General features: G+C 41.8%; 1 protein-coding gene and 1 long non-coding RNA gene across 4 annotated transcripts; both read right to left on the reverse strand.

The window, feature by feature from the left end:
* Positions 3,193-5,312, reverse strand: LOC18766955. 3 transcript variants are annotated; one of them, XR_002269475.1, is made up of 6 exons: positions 4,993-5,312; positions 4,821-4,868; positions 4,076-4,212; positions 3,726-3,818; positions 3,550-3,624; positions 3,193-3,471 (listed from the first exon to the last, which is right to left on the reverse strand). It is a non-coding gene; the product is annotated as an uncharacterized LOC18766955 (long non-coding RNA). The 3 variants fall into 3 exon arrangements; XR_002269473.1 differs by having other exon boundaries at positions 3,726-3,753; positions 4,993-5,310; XR_002269474.1 differs by lacking the exon at positions 3,726-3,818 and having other exon boundaries at positions 4,993-5,309.
* Positions 12,284-12,964, reverse strand: LOC109950853. The gene has a single exon (XM_020570997.1). It carries the CDS (start codon positions 12,962-12,964, stop codon positions 12,284-12,286), a length of 681 nt encoding a protein of 226 aa, XP_020426586.1.

A 19,399-nucleotide genomic window follows, 5' to 3' on the forward strand; every position in this document is an offset into this window, starting at 1 on the left:
TACGCCGGTACAACCAACGCCACGTATGGGGTCTGTCGACATGCTGGATAACCTACGCCACGTGCGACCTCAACACAGTATCACAATATCTCTTCATACGCCGGTACAACCAACGCCACGTATGGGGTCTGTCTCAACGCCGAATAACCTACGTCACGCGAGACCTAACTTTCACAGGGTGGTACTTGTAGTGTAACCAAAATCTAGGGAGGTACCTAAGGTAGTGTGTATAGCACTTCAAACTGACATTCTAGACTCTTTTGTACCCTTGTACAAACATATATGATTATATATATTAATACTAATATTGTGTAAACCTCAACAATGGTCTAGCACCCAATAATCCCCCTGGGAAGGTGAGATTACTTCGAGAGGACTCACGGTCAACCAAAGGTCAAATTACCCTAACCCTGGTCAAACGGGCCTACGGGGCCCACGACCTCCAAATTTCGATCCGAAAGTTCCTATGAGTTCTACAAGGTATAGGACACTCGTCCTGCAAGTTTGGTCCAGATCGCTCACGATCGCACGATCTGACGGTTATTATAAAACATAAACTTTAAATTATTTATTCGGAGCATCCGGGGCTCCGATTCACAATCCGTGAATTCCTACACGATTCTAGAAATACCTAGTGTAACACCCCGACCCCGAATTTAACCCTTATTTAATTATTTAATTATTTAATTATTTAAGGGTATTTTAGTTATATTTTTAACCAGAGAGAGTTTGGGGCAGTGACTAGTATTTTTGGATAGGTCGTACTGAGACGAGTTCATAGACACGTAGTGGGCTCGAATCGGAGTTGTAACGAGAGAAATATGGTCAAAAGAAATCCAGTGGCACAATCGTAAATATTTCAAAATGGGATTTTTATAAAAATCTAGTTTTCTCTCTCTCTCTCTCTCTCTCTCTCTCTCTCTCTCTCTCTCTCTCTCTCTCTCTCTCTCTCTCTCTCTCTCTCTCCCGCAGGTCTCTCTCTCCTCTCTCTCTGGCGCGACGGCAGCCGGCCACGTTTTGGTCGGCCGTGCTCTCCTCCAGCCACCGATGACGACGGGACCTGTACCAAAATCACCGGGCCGTCGTCCTCTTCCTACCCCAGCCACCTCCCACCGCCAGCCGCCGCGGATTCGCCGGAATCTGGAGATGAAGCGGCCGACGTCGTCCAAACTTCAAAGTCGCCGATCTCCCTCCTCCGGCCACCAATTCAGTCGACCCAGGTATGGATTTTGAACCTCTCGAGCTGCTCTAGCTGATGGTTGGGTAGGATTAGATCGATTCTTAGCATAGACAATTCGATTTTTGAATTGAAATTCGGCCGATTTTGGGATCGCAATTCCGGCCACTTCCGGTCCGTTTTTGGGGTAGGTCCAAGAACAAAAGTGGCTCCAAATAGGGTGTTATACCTAGGGTAGGAGTTTGGAGCAGTGGTTTTGAGAGTTTCCGGCGAAGCGTTATCGCTTAGGGCACCCACGCGCTGCCGGCGCGTGCGGCGGCGCGTGGGCACTGTAGAAAAAGTGGCACTATGTCTCGATGAGATCCTTAGGTTGTCACGAGTGCGTAGGATTTCACGGATCTCAATTCGGACATCGTTTGACTATCGAACAGACGATTGCATATTGTGCGTTATCCGGGTTCGATAGGTTGGGACCGTTGGATGGTCCCAAATTTAATATATGTTAATCTAGGTAATTCTAGGATCGTGTAGGAATTCACGGATTGTGAATCGGAGCCCCGGATGTTCCGAATAATAATTTTAAAGTTTATATTTTATATTAATTGTCTGATCGTGCGATCGTGAGCAATCCGACTGTCCGATCTGAACTAAACTTGCAGGACAAGTGTCCTATACCTGGTAGAACCCATAGGGACTTTCGGATCAGAAATTGGAGGTCGTGGGTTCTGCAGGTCCGTTTGACCAGGGTTAGAGTAGTTTGACCCTTGGTTGACCGTGAGTCTCCTGGAGTAATCTTACCTTTCCAGGGGAGATTATCGGGTGCTAGACTATTGTGGAGGGTTACACAATATTAGAATTAATATTTATTACTATAATTATAATAAGTTTGTACAAGGGTACAACAGAGTCTAGAATTGTCAGTTTGGAGTGCTATACGCACTACCTTAGGTACCTCCTCAGATTTTGGGTTTCACTACAAGTACCACCAAGTGAAAGTGAGGTCCCACGTGGCGTAGGTTATCCGGCGTTGGGACAGGCCCCATACGTGGCGTTGGTTGTACCGGCGTATGGGGAGATTTGTAATATGATGTTCAGGTCTCACGTGGCGTAGTTTATCCGGCGTTGAGACAGGCCTCATATGTGGCGTTGGTTGTACCGGCGTATGGGGAGATATTGTGATATTGTGTTGAGGTCGCACGTGGCGTAGGTTATCCGGCTTGTCAACAGGCCCCATACGTGGCGTTGGTTGTACCGGCGTATGGGGAGATTTGTGATATGATATTGAGGTCCCACGTGGCGTAGGTTATCCGGCGTTGGGACAGGCCCCATACGTGGCGTTAGTTGTACCGGCGTATGGGGAGATATGTGATATGATGTGCAGGTCTCGCGTGGCGTAGGTTATCCGGCGTTGAGACAAACCCCATACGTGGCGTTGGTTGTACTGGCGTATGGGGAGATATTATGATAGCATGGCATGGTCGCACGTGGCGTAGGTTATCCGGCGTGTTGACAGGCCCCATACGTGGCGTTGGTTGTACCGGCGTATGGGGAGATTATGTGAAATACAGAGAAATGAAATAAGGTATCGCCTATGTGTGGAATTGGGTTTTATGGAAGAACTACGTATGGCTTGATCCCTCAAGGAGGGTACGTAGGTAGGCCTGGGCACGGTTCGGGTCGGGTCAAATTTTGGCCGACCCGCGAGCCAAACCGAAGGAGAGCTCGGTTCTCGGGTCGAGTCGGGTCTAGGATGAAACCCGAAAATGGGCCGAACCGGAAATGGGCTCGGTTCTCGGGTCGGTTCTGATTTATTCTCGGTTTGGGCTTGGGCCCATTTTTTCAATTTTCCAAAAGCCCAAATCTTATTTATTTTCGGCCAAAAAAAGCCCAAATCATATTTTTTTAGTAAAACAAAGCCCAAATCCGATTTCCTTTCAGCCAAAACCCTTTTTTTGTTGTCAAATTGCCAAAACCTATTAAATTCTTATGAACAAGCCCAAAACACTTTTTACTTCTCTTTCAAAACCTGAAATTATGTAAATTCAAGCTATAAAAATCCATCATTCCAATCTAAGTTTCTAAACTAAATAAATCTCACATACACACATTCAATTCAACCAACCAACCAAGGAAAGGAAATATAATCTCTTACAAACCATTACAAAAAATAATACACAAACCAAATTAAACTTATGACATTAAAGATTACAACCCATCACAAAAATACACATAGAGATAATATCCTTGCAAAAAATCTGCTGCATCCATTCTTCCAAAAGCCTTCACAAAGCAACCTACACAACACTTAAAAGAATTAACACAAAGTTTCACCATCAACAAATCATAATTAAAATAAGATGCAATAAAAATACCTTCCAACATATCTTAATCACACTAAGAAGGGAGAGTCTTATTCAAATTTGTCATTGATGTTTTACTCCCCATTTCTACAAAGTATAATAAAATAAATCAAACCAATTTGAGTTAGAACACATAAAAATAAGAAAATAATCGGATTCAAATATACTTATAGAAATGAAAATATTACCCATTTCAATTGATTCATAGAACTCCATCTTTTGTGAATGAAATCAAACAAAGGGTTAGGTTACAAACAAGCTTCATTTGTTCCATAAACAAGCTTCACTCAAAACAGTAACAACAAAGATAGATATACATTACAAAAAGTAAATCATATGGGGACACAAATGAAAGACTGAAATGAACTTAAGTGCAATAAAATAGGGTCCAACAGAAAAGTATGAATCAAAAGAGAGCAGCATAGAAAAGCATAAACGAAATCAAACAAGAATGTTCCATCCACATATCATATTGGCCACCACAGTTTTATATATAACTGATAAGAAAAATCACAGATAGAGGAGTAGAATCCAATACCAATAAGAAGTTCGGTGCCACTGGGTTTAGCTTCCCCAAACATCCATGCAAATGACAGTGCCATTGTTGCAATCAGAACCGCGAACACTGCTTCCAGCTTCCTCACACCATAATTTTCAAGAAAAAGAAAGATGAAACTGTAGCAAGGAAACAAATGAAATTATTTTCGAGTTATCAATTTTAAAATAGTTGCAAGTTCAAGGAAAAAAAAATTTGGTTCAGTTCTAAGACAATGCAGGAAAAGAAAGAAACTACAAGCTTGGACTATCAGAAACTTTATTCTTTTGAACCTTAAAAACTGAAAATTAGTCAGCGAGAACTAATAAATCTATTCGGCATGGTTGAAATGAGCTTCACTTTCCAGAAATTAAATATTTTTAAATCTTGGATTTTCCAGGCAACCAAGCAGAATTCAATCCTTCACTTTGAATAGACTCTCAAATTCCTGATTTCAAACAACACTACATCTTTCTATAAACTGAACTAAGTCAACTGGCTGACTAAGAACTTCAAATCTTTAACACAACTACAGAAAGCGCCGAAACCAGTGGCCCTTTGAAAATTGTGAAAGAATCAAACATACTCATATCAAAGAAAAGCCACAGAAATTGCTTGCACATTAAATACCAAAAATCCATACATCGAAAGTAAAGCCATGTGGAGCTGATGATATAAAAATATGTAATTCTAATGCACACATTCAATTTTAAGCCACAAATAGAGATTGAGACAGAAATATTTATACCTTCAATTTTGCCTATTAATCCAAACCCACAGAGACTAAGCACAACTACTGCAAAATTAAGAACAAATTGTGTTAATTACAACAGAATACCAAAATTTCAAAACCCTAATAATCTACTAAATTAGGGAAAATGAAAACAACTAAGAATTCAAACCAAATACATACAAATTACCTTAGAATGAACCAGAGCCCTCCAGAATTTACAAGGATTCGCTCCAAAAACCAATAAAATTGGATGATGTTTGGTTCGGTTTGGAGAAAGAGAATGAGTCTCGCGCGACTCTAAGAGACTTAAAGATGTGAAGAGTGAGAGAGAGCCAAGGGATGAGTCGAGAGAGAGACAGAGAGCCAAGGGACGGCGGCCGATGAGGTGAGGGTTAGTCTCAGATCGGGAGAGAAATAGTGTAGGGTTTCGTTTCGTGAGTTTCATGAGGGAGTGAGAGAGAGAGAGAGAGAGAGAGAGAGAGAGAGAGAGAGACGGCCGAGTGAATGAGAGAGTCTGAGAGGGTTATTGAAAAAATAATAAACAAATAATTGAGAGAGGTTCTAATATAGTGCAAGCAGACCCACCCAAAGTTCTTATTTAAGCCAATGAGACAACGCCATGTGTCAAAAGCATATATAATTAAATAATGGTCGGTTCGGTTCAGGTTCAACGGTTCAAAAAATTTTAGACCCGAAGGCTGAACCGAAGTCAACGGTTCGGTTCAGGTCCAGCGTTGACTTTTTCGGTTTGGTCAAAAAAACCTTATTTTTCGGTTCGGTTTGGTTTGGTTCGGTCGGTTTGATCGGTTTATCGGTTTTTATGCCCACCCCTATACGTAGGCAGCCTAAGGTTATTAGGTGTAGCCGCAGACTAAATGTTAGTCTTATAGAGATTGGTTCGGACCTTGTTGTTGGCCTGAATTGAGGTGAAAATGTGATTGTGTTAGGAGGCTAAAACCTTGCATGTTGAAATTTAACAGTCCTAGTTTATATTTTAAATTTATTGTTTGCCTTGCTTAAGGCGTGAATTGAGTTGCTAGCATGCTTGGTAGTTGAGAATTGTAGGAAGGCCGAAGGCCATTTGTGTGAATTGCATGAAATTATATTGTGCATGCTGCCAGTTGGGAATATTAAATGCGTTTTCATGCAGGTATAAATTTTGGGAAATGTCCAATTTATAGGGGAGACTCTGCCGAATTTTCGGCAGGAAGTCTCGGTTTTTAGTATTTGAGCCTGGCATCGGAAGGATGTCGGGAATTCCAAAGGGTTCGCCTCGAGTTCTGAAAAATTCGGGGCGGGTCCTTTCACCTAGATTAACATATATTAAATTTGAGACCATCCAACAGTCCCAACCTATCGAACCCGAATAACGCTCAATATGCGATCGTCCGTTAGATAGTCAAACGACGTCCGAATTGAGATCCGCGAAATCCTACGCACTCGTGGCAACCTAAGGATCTCATCAAGACACAGTACTACTCTACTACCATTGCCCATGCGCCGCCACACGCGCCGGCAGCGTTGGGTGTCTAAAGCGATTACGCATCGCCGGAAAATCTCAAAACCACGGCTCCAAACTCCTACCCTAGGTATAACACCCTATTTGGAGTCACTTTTGTTCTTGGACCTACCCCAAAAACTGACCCGAAGTGGCCGGAATCGTGATCTAAAAACCGGCCGAATTTCAATTCGTAAATCAAATTGGCTACGCTAAGAATCGATCCAATCCTACCCAACAGGCAGCTAGAGCATGAAAAATAGGTGAGAAACCATACCATGCTCGTCGGATTCGGTGGCTGGAGGAGGGAGATCGACGGCAGCGAAGATCGGACGACACCGGCCGCTTCTTCTCCATTTTCCAGAGAAACTACAGCGGCTGGAGGCGGGAGTCGGCTGGGGCTGGAAGAGGACGACGCCCCGGTCATTTTGGTACCGGCCCCATCCACAGCCGTGGCCGGTGGTCGGAGTTGCGAGGAGAGAGATAGAGGCCGACGGGGAGAGAGAGAGAGCTCGCAGGAGGGAGAGAGAGAAAGAGAGAGAGAGAGAGAAAAAAAAAATCTGATTTTTATAAAAATCCCATTTCGAAATAATTACGATTGTGCCACTGGATTTCTTTTGACCATATCTCTCTCGTTACAACTCCGATTCGAGCCCACTAGCTGTCTACAAACTCATCTCAGTACATCCTATCCAAAAATACTAGTCACTGCCCCAAACTCTCTCCGGTTAAGAAAGTGACCAAAATGCCCTTATCTCAAGGGTAAATTTATAATTTCCCTTAAATAATTTAAATAACTTAAATAAAGGTTAAATTTGGAGTCGGGGTGTTACATTGAAAGTCCGAGGAAGGGAAAAATTGAAAAGCCGACTGAATAATTTATCCAAATTTGATTTATTCATGATAGTCGTGGACGAAAGTTCTTCCTTCCAAACAATGACGACATAATCAGTCAAGCAAGATAGCAACCCAACAATACCTCTTGAAGTTGAACCCATAAGCCGGCTCTAGTACAAACCAGACCCAACCCATAACTTGTGCAGGCTGTATGCTTATGGGTCCTCCAATAAATGCGTGAACCTGTAGCTTTTGTTTTTGTTGTTATATGACCACTATTAATTAAAAACTTGTTTGCATGCATGCTGTAGCTAATTTTTTTTGTTTTAAAAAAAAACACGAGTAGTATGCAATTTTTCTCTCTTTTTTCCTTTGAAGTTTTTTATTTGTTTTATTTAAACACAATATGTTACGATGAGTTTTTCTTAGGGCATAATGATCACGGCCTTGGGTGAACCATGACCGAGTGGTTGAACCATTTTATAAGAAGGGGTAGCTCACATTTGAAATTTTTTTTTTTGGAGCTCAAAAGTTGTGAAAGTTGAAGTCCTTGCGGCCTGTAATTTCTACTTGTAGATCTATAGCGCCGCTCTGTGTTGACACGCCACTCCTACTTGGTTGCCCGTTACTTACCAGGAGACGACATCAGAACCCACGTTTTAGAATCCAATTCAAGTTTTATTTTTAATTAAAAAAATACAAAATTTAAAAATAAAAACGTGTGGGCTTCGAAATTCATTATGGGTCGGGTTTCACCATAGTTTGGGTTTCGAAATTGTGAGCTTTGGGCTTCAAAGTTTTTTGGGTTTCAGTTTGCGGAAGCCTGTGTGATTAGGGGTTACTGTCTCATTTTTGTTTGTTTGTTTTGTAATTTTTATTTTTGTATTTTAATTCTTGTATTTTGTGATTTTTATTTGCTTTTCATTTGTTGTTATGACATTACTTGTGGCTAATTTTTAAACATTGAGGATAATGTTCATTTCTAGGTTTGGAGGTATTAGAATTTAGCAAGTAATTTTGATTTATTTTTTTTTCATTTTCATTTTTTTTTTCAGTTTTTTTTTTGAGTCACTTCCTAAGTACATATGATGAGATTGTGATAACTGTTTGCACAACTTAAATGAAAATTGGATTTCATTTTATTTTATTTTAAAAAAAACTATTTTAATTAAAAAATAATTTAGCATCATTCTAGCATGATATGTTTGAAACCTTCTTTAAACTTGCCATTTGTTTCATAATTTTCCAATTAAAGGATTTGCATGATCCAAAGAATTGTATCAAGCATAAAGTAGACTTATATAACCATTTAAAGCGAGCTTTTGAGCCTTGCACTTCAATTCATGAGTGTTATACACACTCTTATTTTCTTGTCATCTAAGTTGTTGTTTGATCTCATTATTCATTGATTTGATTGAGCACTTGAAAGTCATTCATTCTTATACAATTTAATTACATGACATTTAAGAAATGATATTAAGGCCCTCTTTAATCGTTTGTGCCTTTCAAGCTAACCTTATGCATGATTTTCCATTGTTAACCATTCTGAGCGTACATGTAAACCTTTTCTTTCATTTAACCAAGGCTTATTTATGTACATGCCCCATGTGCTTTCAAAGTTGTCTCAAATTACCACATGTGCTTTGAAACGTCTCAAAATACCCCTTACACTTTTAAAAACTGTCTTACGTTACCTGTTCCGTCAGTACTAAGAGACGTTCTGTTACATGGTGTGGGCCCCACTTCTTTTAAATCGCTTAACAATGGAGAATAAGAGTTATTCAGTTTCAGAAAAAGGGGAAATTGGGTGAGAAGGGGAAATTGGGAGAAGAGGGTAGGGTTTATGAAAATATGTCTAGGATTTTTGGTGCACTATTCTACTCCACTAAGGTGCTGCCCTCCTCATCACTGCCATTTGAGCTTATGCACAGCAGGGTTTGGCAGATTCAAAACCCTAAGGATTTCATTCTGTCAGTGATCCATCAATGGCGGGTTGAAGGGGGAGACGTGAAGCAGCCTGAGCTCCAAGGTTTCATCAAGCGGCTCCGAGTGTATAGTCGCTACGGCCATGCTCTGCAGATTTTAGAGTGGATGAGTGATGAACTAAATAACCCTAGCCCTCTTCTTAATCCTAGCCCTCTTCATCCAATTTCCACTTTTCTGAAACTGAATAACCCTTAATCTCTATTGTTAAGCGATTTAAAAGACGTGGGGCCCACACCACGTAACAGAACTTCTCTTAATACTGATGAAACAGGTAACGAGTTCATAAACATGCGGCACGCCCAATTCCGAGTTGTAACGAAGGAGCAAACGTCTAGAAACGAAAAGGATGTAATGGTAATTTAAAATTTGCTACAGTACCCTCGACTTTTGGGCCACCACTGCCATGGCTGGCCACCAAATCTGGCGGAACTGGTATCAAAACGTCAAGCGCGACTTCCTCTTCATATCCCACTCCTTCGTCGCCCTAGCCGCCGCCTCGTATCGCCGGCATATCAAAAAATCCGATCGGTTTTTACCCAAAAGTTCCATCACTCGTTTCGACGATTCTGGCCACCAATTTCTTTGAACTAAGGATGTTTTTTCATCCTCTCAATGTGTTCAAGCTGATGGTTGGATTGTTTAGGATTAATTTTTGCATTTTGAAACTAAATTTATTGCTTAAAGTTTTGGCCTTTTTCTGCTCGTAATTCAAGCTAATTGCGGTCACTTTTGGCAATGGTCCAAACAAAAATTTCTCCATTCATTGTTCTGATCATGTAGGTATAGGTCTTGACCTATGGTTTGGAGATTTTTTGATCTCCAGAATCGCTTTGGTTACCCATGCGTTGTGGCTGTGCGTGGGCCACTTTGTGGTGGATCTTTGGGTTCTAGATTAATCTCCATGTCATCCCGAGCACGATGGTGTGCTCGGATTTGATATTGGTTATCATTTGACCGTCAATCAGATATCGCATATTGGGTGTTATCCGGGTTCGATATGGTCAGACCAATGGATCTATTCCAATTCAAAATATGTTGATCTAGGCATCTCTATGATCTTGTAAGAAGTCGCGGATCGTGAATCGGAGTCCCGAATGCTCCAATTCAATAATTTAAGTTTAGGATAAACGATAACCGTCTGGAAGTGCACAAGGACGCTAGGTGTGCAGTAAACAAGATTAATAATAGTACGGACGCTCTTTATCCATCCAGGGAGCCTAATTCCTGCAGTTCTGCCGATTTTGACGCTTGGTGAAAGGCTAGATTCCAAGGCTTGCCTGCCTCCAGCACTGCACTGAAAATCCTTTTTTATGGCTGGGATTCCTGGGTCGTTCATGCAGCAGAGGAAACTCACAAATTCATTGTGCAGACCATCAAGGACATCAATGCTCAAGTTATAGAAGGTAGATTCTCAATTCTATATTTTACTCATTCTACCTTTGTGATGATGCCTAATACTTTGTTCTGTTTGCATCAGACCCTTCCTCGACAAAGAACATAGGTGGACAGTCTATTCAGGCTGGAGAGGTGATTGGTAAGTTTTTCATCATTCTGTTCCTTCTATTACTTTCCTGCTGGATTGAATTCTGACTTGTCTGTTTCCTGTGCAATCACTTCTGTCATTTATGTTGGGGACCTAGAGCTTCCCTCCAGAGATGAAGAGGATGAAGCTCAGGCAGAACAACCAGCTATTGAGGCCACTCCTTCTGGCAGAAAGAACAAGAGAAAAAGGACTGCTTCAGTTCAAGATAGTTCTGCTTATCCTGCAACTTCCGGTAGATTTTGAGCGTTCATAATTCTGTTCTGCCTTGTTTCGCTTAATTCGGCTCATGTTCTAATCATCTTTTGTCTGTTTATCACAGCTGAAAGTCATTCTCCTCCTCTTACTAAATCAAAAAGACTTAGGAAGAGAACTATGGTGGAGTATGTGGCCATGGAAGAACCTGCAGCAGTTCCCACCACAACTTCTAGCACAGATGAAGAGCTATGTGAGGCCTTCGAGGTGGTAGAGCAAGAGAAAGAGCTAGAAGAAGAAGAAGAAGAAGAATGAGCTCAAGAAAAGACGAAAGAAATGAAAGATGAGGTGAAATCTTGTTGACTGTATCAGTAATTTTTGTCTTTTGATTTCCTCTATTCAGACTTCTGTCCTTCTGCAAGAGGAAATCCCCGCTGAAGTAATTGCAGAGAGCATTGCTTTAGCGCAGAAGCAGCAAGAGACCCCAAGCGTAAAACTGACCAGCTCAGAGTTGGCTCTTTTTGAGGATGCAGAGGCGGAACATTCTACTGCCGTTCCAGTATCTAAGGAGCAGGTGGAACAGTCTGTATCAGAACCTGTGGATAATGCAGAACAACCCCAGAAGCTAGAATGGAAGTAGCTGCTGCTGTTCTTGATCTTATGGTAATTTTTATTTTAACTCTGTGCATCTGTTTCCAGCAGTTCTACCCTGTCTTTACTTCTTTAACTATTTGGTCTTTTCAGGTAGAAGTGCCTAGAACTGCTGGGGTTTTGGCAATGATGACCAGTCCTCTGAAGCCTCCGATTATCGCTGTAAGTACTTTATTCTTTTTGGATTTTCCCTTGATTCCAAAATTTTGCGTAGAACTGACTTGAGTTCTTCTTGCATATGCCCATCCAGTCCTTTCCAGGTTCATCTGCCACTGCTTCCTTTGCTGATTCGGAGTTGGCGGAATTTGAGGCTATGGATCTGGATGCCCAGCTAGACCAACTAGAAAAATTCAATTCTACCCCTGGAAAGGCCAAGTCCAAAGCGGTTGGCAAAATGCAGGGAGGTGCAGAATAGACTTGGTGCTGGATTGAGTTCCAAGACCAAGGCTACCTTTCTTGTGCAGAGTATGGTTTCAGCTTCCAGGCCAGCCTTAGAGATTGCAGAGGCTTCAATCCACCAGGGGGTCCTGCTCCAAAAGGAACTCTCGATCAAGAAGATTAGCTTGCAATAAACCCTTAGGAAATTAGGGTTTTAATTTTAAATTCTGACTGTAATAAACAATTAGTCACGAGAGTGACTATATTTAATAAAAAGTCATTTATTTCGTGGAACTTTTCGTATTTGCAACTCTTGTCAGAATAAAAGGAAGTAGAAATAATAAGAGAAAGACTTAACAAACTATAATAAAGGAAAAAACACTGAACAGAAATTTAAATGACAGTTTCATTTTGTTCCTTCTCTATCCCGGGATCTGTTGGATAAAAAAATTTCAACCACTTGCCATTGATTGATGCAGCGTGAACATCTCCATCTCGACCCTGTAATCTGTATGCCCCCAGTCCAAGGATTTGGTTAATTATGAAAGGACCCTCCCATGTAGGTGACCATTTTCCATAACTAGCTATATGTGTTCCAAGGGGCAAAACTGCTTTCCAGACTATTTCTCCTTCTTCAAAACTCTTATTTTTCACTCTCTTGTTGTAGGCCCTTGACACAACCTGTTTTCCTGCTAACAGATTGTTGAGGGTATCAATCCTACTTGCATCCAATCCTTCTAGTTCTAGCAGCATGGCTTGAGAGTAGTCTTCTCCAATCAAACTGTGTTGATGGGCAATTCTGAGAGATTGGACTGCTATCTCCATAGGCAGAATTGCATCATGGCCATAAGTTAGGGCATATGGGGTCATGTCAGTTGCTTCCCTCTTTGAAGTCCTATATGCCCATAGGATTTCTGACAATTTCTCATGCCAGTGCTTTGGATTTTTCTCAAGCATTTTCCTGATAATATTGATGATCAACTTGTTACTTGATTCTGCCTGTCCATTAGCCTGAGCATGGTAAGGACTGGATTGAAGTAGCTTAAATTTGAATGCTTCTGCTATATCTAGCATCTCTCCAGATATGAAAGAAGATCCCCTGTCTGTTGTGATTGATTTTGGAATGCCAAACCTTTATATTATCTGTTCTTCTATGAAGGTGATGATCTCTTGAGATGTAGTGGACTTAACAGGCTTGGCTTCCACCCATTTGGTGAAATAATCTATAGCTACAATGATGAAACAGTTTTGTTTGCTGCTGGCTGGATAAATCTTGCTGATGAGATCCATTGCCCATCCCCTGAATGGCCATGGCTTGACTACTGGATTCATGGGAACTGAAGGAGCCTGCTGGATTGGACCATGCCTTTGACAAGCCTCACATCCCTTGGAATAATCAATGCAATCTTTCATCATGGTTGGCCAAAAATAGTCATACCTTCTAATTAACCAGCACATTTTTCTCCCACCTTGATGAGCTCCACAAATTCCTTCATGGGTTTCTCTCATGACCTTCATGTATTCTTTCTTTCCAAGGCACCTTAGAAGTACCTCGTCTTTGCTTTTTCAGATCAAATCTCCATTCCACATAAGGTAATTCAAAGCCATGATTCTGACTCTTTTTTCGGAAGCAGGGTTGGATACTGCAAGTAATTTATGATAGGATTTCTCCAATCATCTTCAGTGATTATGGCAGAATTGACATCTATCTTCATCCCTCTGGTTAGAACAGATGGTAGACTTTTCTTTCCTACCTTGATGATCCTTTGCACACAGTCTTCAAGCATTTGTATGCATGTTGCTACTTGAGCCAATTCATTGGCTACAAAGTTTTCTTCTCTTGGGATATGTTCCCAAGTAGCCTCCCTGAATTCTATCAGAAGGTTTCTAGCTGCCACTAGGTAAACAGCTAAAGAAGGACTTAGACACTTGTATTCTCCAGTAATCTGTTTTAACACAAGCATAGAATCTCTCAGGATCTCCACAGATTGGATCCCCAATTCCACCAGCATTTCTAGGCCAATGATCAAAGTCTCATATTCAGCCCTGTTGTTGGTGCATTGGAAATATAACTGGAAGGAATAACAGTGTCTGATCCCCAGTGGTTCTTCCAAAACAATCCCTGCCTCAAAGGCTACATCAGTTTTTGATCCATCAAAATACAGCTTCCAAGGTGTGAGGTGAACTAAATAGATGGGATTGTTAAGGCAAGTATGAGCTCTAGTCAGCAGATCTGCATTTGCTATGTCCAAAGAGTCCATGTTTTCATTCTCTTTTCCTGGATGATTTGCTAGGAAATATGCTACAGCTTGTCCTTTGACAGCTTTCTGAGGAACATATCTGAAAGCAAACTCTATCAAATCCAGTGTCCATTTTCCAATTCTGCCTCTCAACATCGGTCCTATTAGCATGTATTTGATCAGGTTCGTCTTGGCAATGATGTAGATGGTGAATAGTAGCATGTAGTGTCTGAGTTTCACAGTAGTGAAGTATAAGGCTAGACAAAGCCTTTCAATTGCAGAATATCTCCTTTTTACTTCTGTCAGAAATCTGCTCAGATAATAGACTGCCTGTTCCTTTCCTTCCTTGTTATCTTGAACTAACAGACTCCTAATGGATACTTCTGATGCAAACACATAGAGTTTGAGTGACCTGCCTCTCTTTGGTGGGGACAGAACTGGTGGATTTGAGAGGTAATGTTTGATTTCTTCCCACTTAAACGTCTGTTCTTGTTTTAATCTTAGCAAGGAGGAGAAGGGCTGGATTTTTCCCACAGAATTAGATATGAATCTCCTTAGAAAATTAATTTTTCCTAGGAGACTTTGCAGTTCTTTCTTGTTTCGGGGTGATAGAGCTTCTATGATGGATTTCACTTTGTTTTTCTCAATCTCTATGGCCCTTTGATGGACCAAGAAACCTAAGAAATTTTCTTCTTGAACTCCAAAAACACATTTCTTGGGATTCATTTTCAATTTATGTTGTCTCATCCTTAGGAACGCCTTTCTTATGTTTGAAACGTGTTCTCCCTCTTTTGGGGATTTAATCACCACATAATCTATATACACCTCCAGAGAATGTCCTATCATATCATGAAAAACAGAGTTCATTGCTCTTTGATAAGTAGATCCTGCATTTCTTAAGCCAAAAGACATTACAGTGTATTCAAAAGCACCTATATGTCTTGGGCACATGAAGGCTGTCCTATGGATGTCTTCTTCTGCCACCATAATCTGATTATATCCTGCATTGCCATCCATAAAAGACAGCATTTGGTTATGAGCAGCTCCATCTACTAGCATATCTGCCATTGGCATAGGATATTCATCCTTGGGGGATGCTTCATTTAGATTCCTGTAATCCACACAAATCTTAACTACCCCTATTTTTCTCTTCAGAACTGGCACAATATTGGCCAGCCAATCAGCATAAATGGTTAGTCTGATGAATCCTGCTTTGAGCAATCTCTCTATTTCTTCCTTGACTTTCAGTTCTGTCTCCATAGACATTCTTTTTCTAGCATGTTTGACTGAAAGGTAGCCTTCTTTGATTGGCAGCTTGTGTTCTACCAACTTTCTGTCTAATCCAGGCATCTCATGATAATGCCAAGCAAAACAATCTCTAAAATCGTGCAAAAGTGCAATGATTATACTTTTGAGTGGCTCCTTTAATAATGCACTAATGAAAGTGGGTCTTGGATCCTCTTCTGTCCCTAAGTTTATCTCCTGCAATAGATCTTCCACTTCTGGCAAAGAGTCATCCAGTGCTGCTAGTGCAAAATCTAGTATTTCCTCCTGCAAACTCTCTTCCTGCTCTTCAGTTCTCTCATGGGTGAATTTTGCCATATTGATGGCTGGATCCTGCATAAAGAGCCTCCTTTCTTCCCAATATATCAACAATCTTTTTGTAATGGATTGGATTGTTGCAGCTCGATCCTTTTCCTGTTGATTGGGACTAAACATTAGAGTTCTGGAGGTTTAGAACAAAAGGACTATTCCAGTCTTCTAGAGAACTGGCTAAACCATCCTCGATGAGTCTTTGGGCCATGACACCATGGGGGCGGCCGTTCTGGTTGACTCCAAGGAATGTGAAAGGACCAAGGTCATTGTGATAATACCTTGCCTCAAAACACATGGCAGAAGGCAGAAATGGCTGTGGATCGGCCTCTACTATCCCTATGTAACCTTTTTCATTCCAAAAGGCTAGTTGCTGATGTAGAGTGGAAGGAACACATAGACTTTGGTGGATCCAGTCCTTGCCAAGCAATGCATTGTAAGTGGTAGAAGTGGTGTCTACCACAAATAATGCAATCTTAAGCTCTTTGGTTCCAACTATGACATCCACATCCAGGATTCCGTGAGTCTTAGTGATGCCCCTAGCAAAGTTGGTGACGGTCAGGCGTGTCGGAATCAAATCTTTCTCTGTTCTGCCCATCTTGCTCAACAGTCTATGGGGTAAAAGACTAATGGCTGCACCTCCATCTACCATTACCCTGGGAATAGGAATACCCCCAAAGTTTGCTGTTATAAATAGAGGTCTGAGATGATTAGCCATCTCTTTGGTTGGTTTGGAGAAGCAAAGCTGTTCTGCAGCCAATTTCATGGTAGTTCCGCATGTCTTGGCAGTAGGTTGTCGTTGTTCTGGTGGCTCTTCTACCTCTGCCAATTTGCATTCAAAACTTTCTTGGGAGAACATGTCTCCTTCCAGAGTGTTTTCTTGTCTTTCTGCCACCCTAAAATTTTCTAGCAAAATGAACACCATGTTGATGCCTAGATCACCCTACAATAGACTTTCTAATTCTACACCAAAAGCCTTGGTTTCTTCATCTAGTTCTCCATCATACTCCATCTGTTCTTTCCCATACTCTTATGTCCAGTCTTCCTGTTCTCCTGTTTCGAGGAGTCCATTCTGGTCATCTGCAGATGGTTCATAATCCAACTGCTCCTCTTCATAGTCTTCAGTCCAGTCTTCTTGTCCTTCTATTGGAATAGGTTCAGATTCACCTTGTATTTGCGAAGGTTCAAGCTGATTTACTGAGGATGAGGCAGGATGGATGGAAGATCTGCCTGGCGATTCTGTTTTCATCAGCTCTTGTTGCTGATCTGTTGTTTGTTCTGTCTGGGAACTATTTCTGGACTTTTCCCTCTTCTCGCAGAACTGGTCCCTAGAAGTACCCGTGTGTCATCCCTGTTCTTGAAGAAGGTGCAGTATTGTATTTGAACTCTCTTTTTTTGAGTTCTGGTTAACTCCAAAGTTAGTCTACTGCTTTTTTCAACAAAATACCATCTGCCTTCTATAATAGTTGCCAAGGGCTTGTCATTTCCAGGCATCTTTATTGGTTTTTCTTTCTTTGGCTGCTCTGCCATTCTTCTGCTGCGCTGAGCAGGCGTAAGATAGTCCCTCTGTCTAGTTCTGTCTTTAGATGAAACCGAGACTAGACTGTAGGTATGACGTCCCGATCCTATCAAAAACGCTGGGTGTGGGCTAACTCTGCCTGTCCAGAGTCACTTCTAATTCACTTTCACACTTGCACTTGCTGCACAGCACTACCCCAGTCGAGATGGTTGCCTTTGGCCTTGGACTAGTCTCTCTTGTGACTCTTCTGCCTTTGCCGGAGCTAGCTTCTGTTGCTGGTTTGCCTCTCTTCTATTCTGGCCAATTTAAGTTGACCATGTTGACTTGAGGTTGGGGAAAAGGATCTGTTGTAACTGAAGGAGGTTTTTCAGCCACTTTTAGCCTTCCTACTGTTATTCCTTCTTGTGTGACGTCTCTGAAAACAACACAACTGTTGGTGGAATGGTTCCAAGAGTTGTGCCATCTGCAATACTGTCTGCTTTTGAGTTCTTCTATAGCAGCATTTCATCAAACAAAGCATCTACCTTGGTTAGATCAAAGGAATAGACCTTGTTCTGTGTTGGTTTGTTTGGAACAAACCCTCCTGTGAATGGTGGCGGCTTCTGGTCTTTTGGTGGCTTTGTAAGAGCCTTGCAATTGATGGGATGTTTAAGCTTTGCCATTTCTGCCACTGCAATTTCTCTCTCCTTCGAGCCTTCTGTGTCTTCTTCAGACTCTACTTCAACCAGATGTATTAAAGAAGCATGAGTTTTATAGTATGTCCCTTTGGAAGAGTTCCTCCTCTATTGTTCTTCCCTGAATAGCTCCTCATATTTAGATGCCTTGTCTACCAGTTCTGCCAGATCTCTAAACAGCATCCCATTAAATCTCTTTCTCATAGAGATTTTAAGGGTGGTTTGAGCCATCTAGATTAAGTGTCTTTCTTTCATAGGGATTCAGCATTTCATTTTAAGCTTTCTGAATCTGATTATGAAGTCTTGGGCAAGCTCATCTTCACTCTGTTTGAGGGCAGCAAGATCACTAATGGTGACTTCTGGCTGGATCCTGAAATAGTAGTCATGGAAAATATTTTCCATTTGCTCCCAGGTTTGAACAGAGTTGGTTGGTATACTGGTGTACCAGGTGAAGGCTTGTCCAGAGAGAGTTTCCAAAAAGTCTCAGTTTTAACAAAGGGTTATTCTCTATGGATATGCATTGGACAGAAAACCTGCCTATGTGCTCAACTGATGAAGCATGGGGATCTTCTCCGTTGAACAAAGTGAAGTTTGGCACCTTAAAACCCGGGGATAGAGGTATCTGATCTATGTAAGCCGAATATGGTTTTCTGTAGGTGGGCCTTTCTCCTCTTCTAGCTTCTGGCTCCATCATTTCCCTAATCATTCTTTGAAGTGCCCCCATGTCATTTAAAGCATTAACAGGGGGCAGATTTCGTCCTTGTTCTGGCTGGACGTGGTCAATCCTGTGTTCTATTCTGTATGGCTTGGGCACTGCTTCCTCCCTGTGTTCTTCCTCTTCTTCAAAATTTGGATGATTCCTCCAGTTTGCTCTCTGTCTGCTCCTGTCATTGTTGGCAAAGGAGTTGATTCCCCTTCTGCCTCTTCTGCCTCTCGCTAGTGGAGGGAATGGATTAGGATCCATCCTTCTAGGTCTGTACGGCGACATAGCTGGTGCCTTAGGCGGAAGTGCTAAGGGCTGATCACGTGGGGCCACAGGTTGTGGAATAAGTGGAGGTTATGGCTGATTCTGTGGAACCTGAACTGGTACAGGGCCTTCTGGTCGAACTAGACCCTCCTGCTCTTGAATGGGAAGGGCTCATCCCCTCTGTCCAGCTTGGATCTCTCCATGCCCTGGTATTCCAGCTACATGTGCTATGAGAGGGTTCTCCTGGTATGGCCATGCCAATCCTGGTGGAGGGCTATACGGGAAGTCTAGCTGTTGGACCATTACATCTGAACTGCCTGTTAACTTGCCATTGCATCATGGCTGTCATGTTATTCAGAGTATCCTGGCTCCTTTGTGCTGTGGCCTCTTGTCGGAATACAGCTTCTTGCATCTGATTCAACCTCCTGGAGCCAGCTCTGGAACGTCTGCTCCCAGTACTGCCATGGGCTGACTGTCTGGCATCACTTTCTTCTGACTCCAGTCCTTCTCGAAGAA

This window comes from Prunus persica, chromosome G8 (genome assembly GCF_000346465.2).
Source record: "Prunus persica cultivar Lovell chromosome G8, Prunus_persica_NCBIv2, whole genome shotgun sequence".
NCBI classification, from domain to species: domain Eukaryota; kingdom Viridiplantae; phylum Streptophyta; class Magnoliopsida; order Rosales; family Rosaceae; genus Prunus; species Prunus persica.